The 1696-nt window shown below is 41.0% G+C and overlaps 1 protein-coding gene across 1 annotated transcript in view; it reads left to right on the top strand.

Annotated features, from left to right (window-relative positions):
• The first annotated feature begins 1601 nt into the window (after positions 1-1601).
• The window catches only part of KLHL4 (kelch like family member 4), a 44896-nt gene continuing 44801 nt past the window's right edge, over positions 1602-1696 (top strand). The window contains 1 exon segment of the mRNA XM_035898755.1: positions 1602-1696. Coding sequence (XP_035754648.1) covers positions 1602-1696 — 95 coding nt within the window.

Genomic DNA, 1696 nt, shown 5'->3' with positions numbered 1-1696 from the left:
ATAGTACAATACCTTTCAACTCTTTCACTGTTCTCACAGTAATTTATCTCACACGCATCCAGTCCATGATACTGCGCATCATTTGCTGGAACGCCACGAATAGACCAGGAGCTTGACAGCTCAGAGTAAAGGCTGATGATTCCTTAGTCCTATCCTCTCGTTTTGCTTTTTCTTTTCAAAACTCTACTTCACATTTCTCTGTTTGCATTATATACAGCCAAAAAAGAAAGGAAAGCAGATTTTAGTGTTTGAAGGTTCAACAACCCATCAGCAGAGTTTAGAAAAAAAAAAAAAAAAGAAGAAAAAAAATCACAACACAGAGAAAAAGGAAGTTAAGAGGGGAAGGGCTGAAGAGGAGATGCAAGAAGATGGGTTGGAGGGAAGTACCCTCCTGTAGTTCTGAATCCTGTTTTACTCACTCTATGTCCAGCTTTTTGTATTTCTGCACACTGCTTACAGCTGTATAGCCCAGCAGCAGCAGCCTGCGGAGAATATAGCATAAGAAAAAAAAATCCAATCTGTTTAATTATTTTCAATTTGCATGTGAAAACGTTCTGTGTACATTATTTCAAAACACACGAGGAACGGTTCTCACAGCCCTGCCTGTTAACGAACGGATGGGAATGAATATATATCGTCTATTAAATATGCTGAAATCACGCTACAGTGTACACCATCAAAAGAAAGGTGTTTTCTAAAAAAAATCACACGTGTTTCACCATCCGTGAGAAATTAAGAGCAGGATGGCAAAGAGTGTTTACACAGGCACTTAGCCAGGAAACAGTGTGTTTTCCACAGATACAGTCAACCAGGGAGCACATCTCTGATTTTCATGAGCTCCCTCCCTCCGTTCTCATACCCCTGTAATTATATTGAGAAATCTGTCTGTAGGTGAGAAAATACATACAGTTCTGCATGGTATATTCAAATGTTGCCTCTTTCCTTTAGGTAAGTGCTACCACACCGAGGCCATTTGTAGGAATTTTGCACAGCAAGATAAACAAATGCAAACCCCTTAAGGAAACCCATGAACTGCAGGATAGTTTCACAGTGAGCCGTTACCAAAAATCTGCGTAAGAACACTAGAAAAGATTTCTCCCTACATCTTCGGTGAAATGCAGCATTGCCTATTAGGAGGCTTGATGGAAAAACCTCGTGAGATAGAAAGTCTTGTCACTTTATTTGTATGTGCTTGCCTGCATCTTAAGTTGCAGCTTAGGATCCCTTAGGATCATGTGAGGCTAGGTTATATATTAGAGAGCTGTGCTATAGTGCTGCGAGTGTGTAAGCCTAGCAGCTGGGTAGTGTTATGGTTGCTGCTTTCCTGTGCTAAGCTGATTTACTTGTTTAAGGTCTGACCTCATCATCCTGTCAGTATGGATTCCCACCTATACAGTTAGCAGCAGCTTAGCATCGGCTCGAAGAGCTTGCAGTATATTAATCAGAAGAGAGAGAGGGAGCGAGCTACCGGTATTTGTTCTTTTGTTGTTTTTTCTTAAGAAGAGGAGTTGAAACACAAGAGATAACAAAGAACCCATTTCCTTTCTAAAAGAATAGGCTTTTGTCTTTTTTTTTTTTTTTTTTTTTTTCTCCTGAAAAAAATGTCAGTGTCTGGAAAGAAAGAGTTTGATGTGAAGCAGATCCTGAGGCTCCGCTGGAGGTGGTTCAGCCACCCCTCCCCAGGCGCCCCCAGCAC

The sequence above is a fragment of the Egretta garzetta genome, unplaced genomic scaffold, assembly GCF_000687185.1.
Source record: "Egretta garzetta isolate BGI_Z169 unplaced genomic scaffold, ASM68718v1 scaffold220, whole genome shotgun sequence".
Taxonomy (NCBI): Eukaryota; Metazoa; Chordata; class Aves; order Pelecaniformes; family Ardeidae; genus Egretta; species Egretta garzetta.
This window is presented reverse-complemented; position numbering and strand designations above follow the sequence as displayed.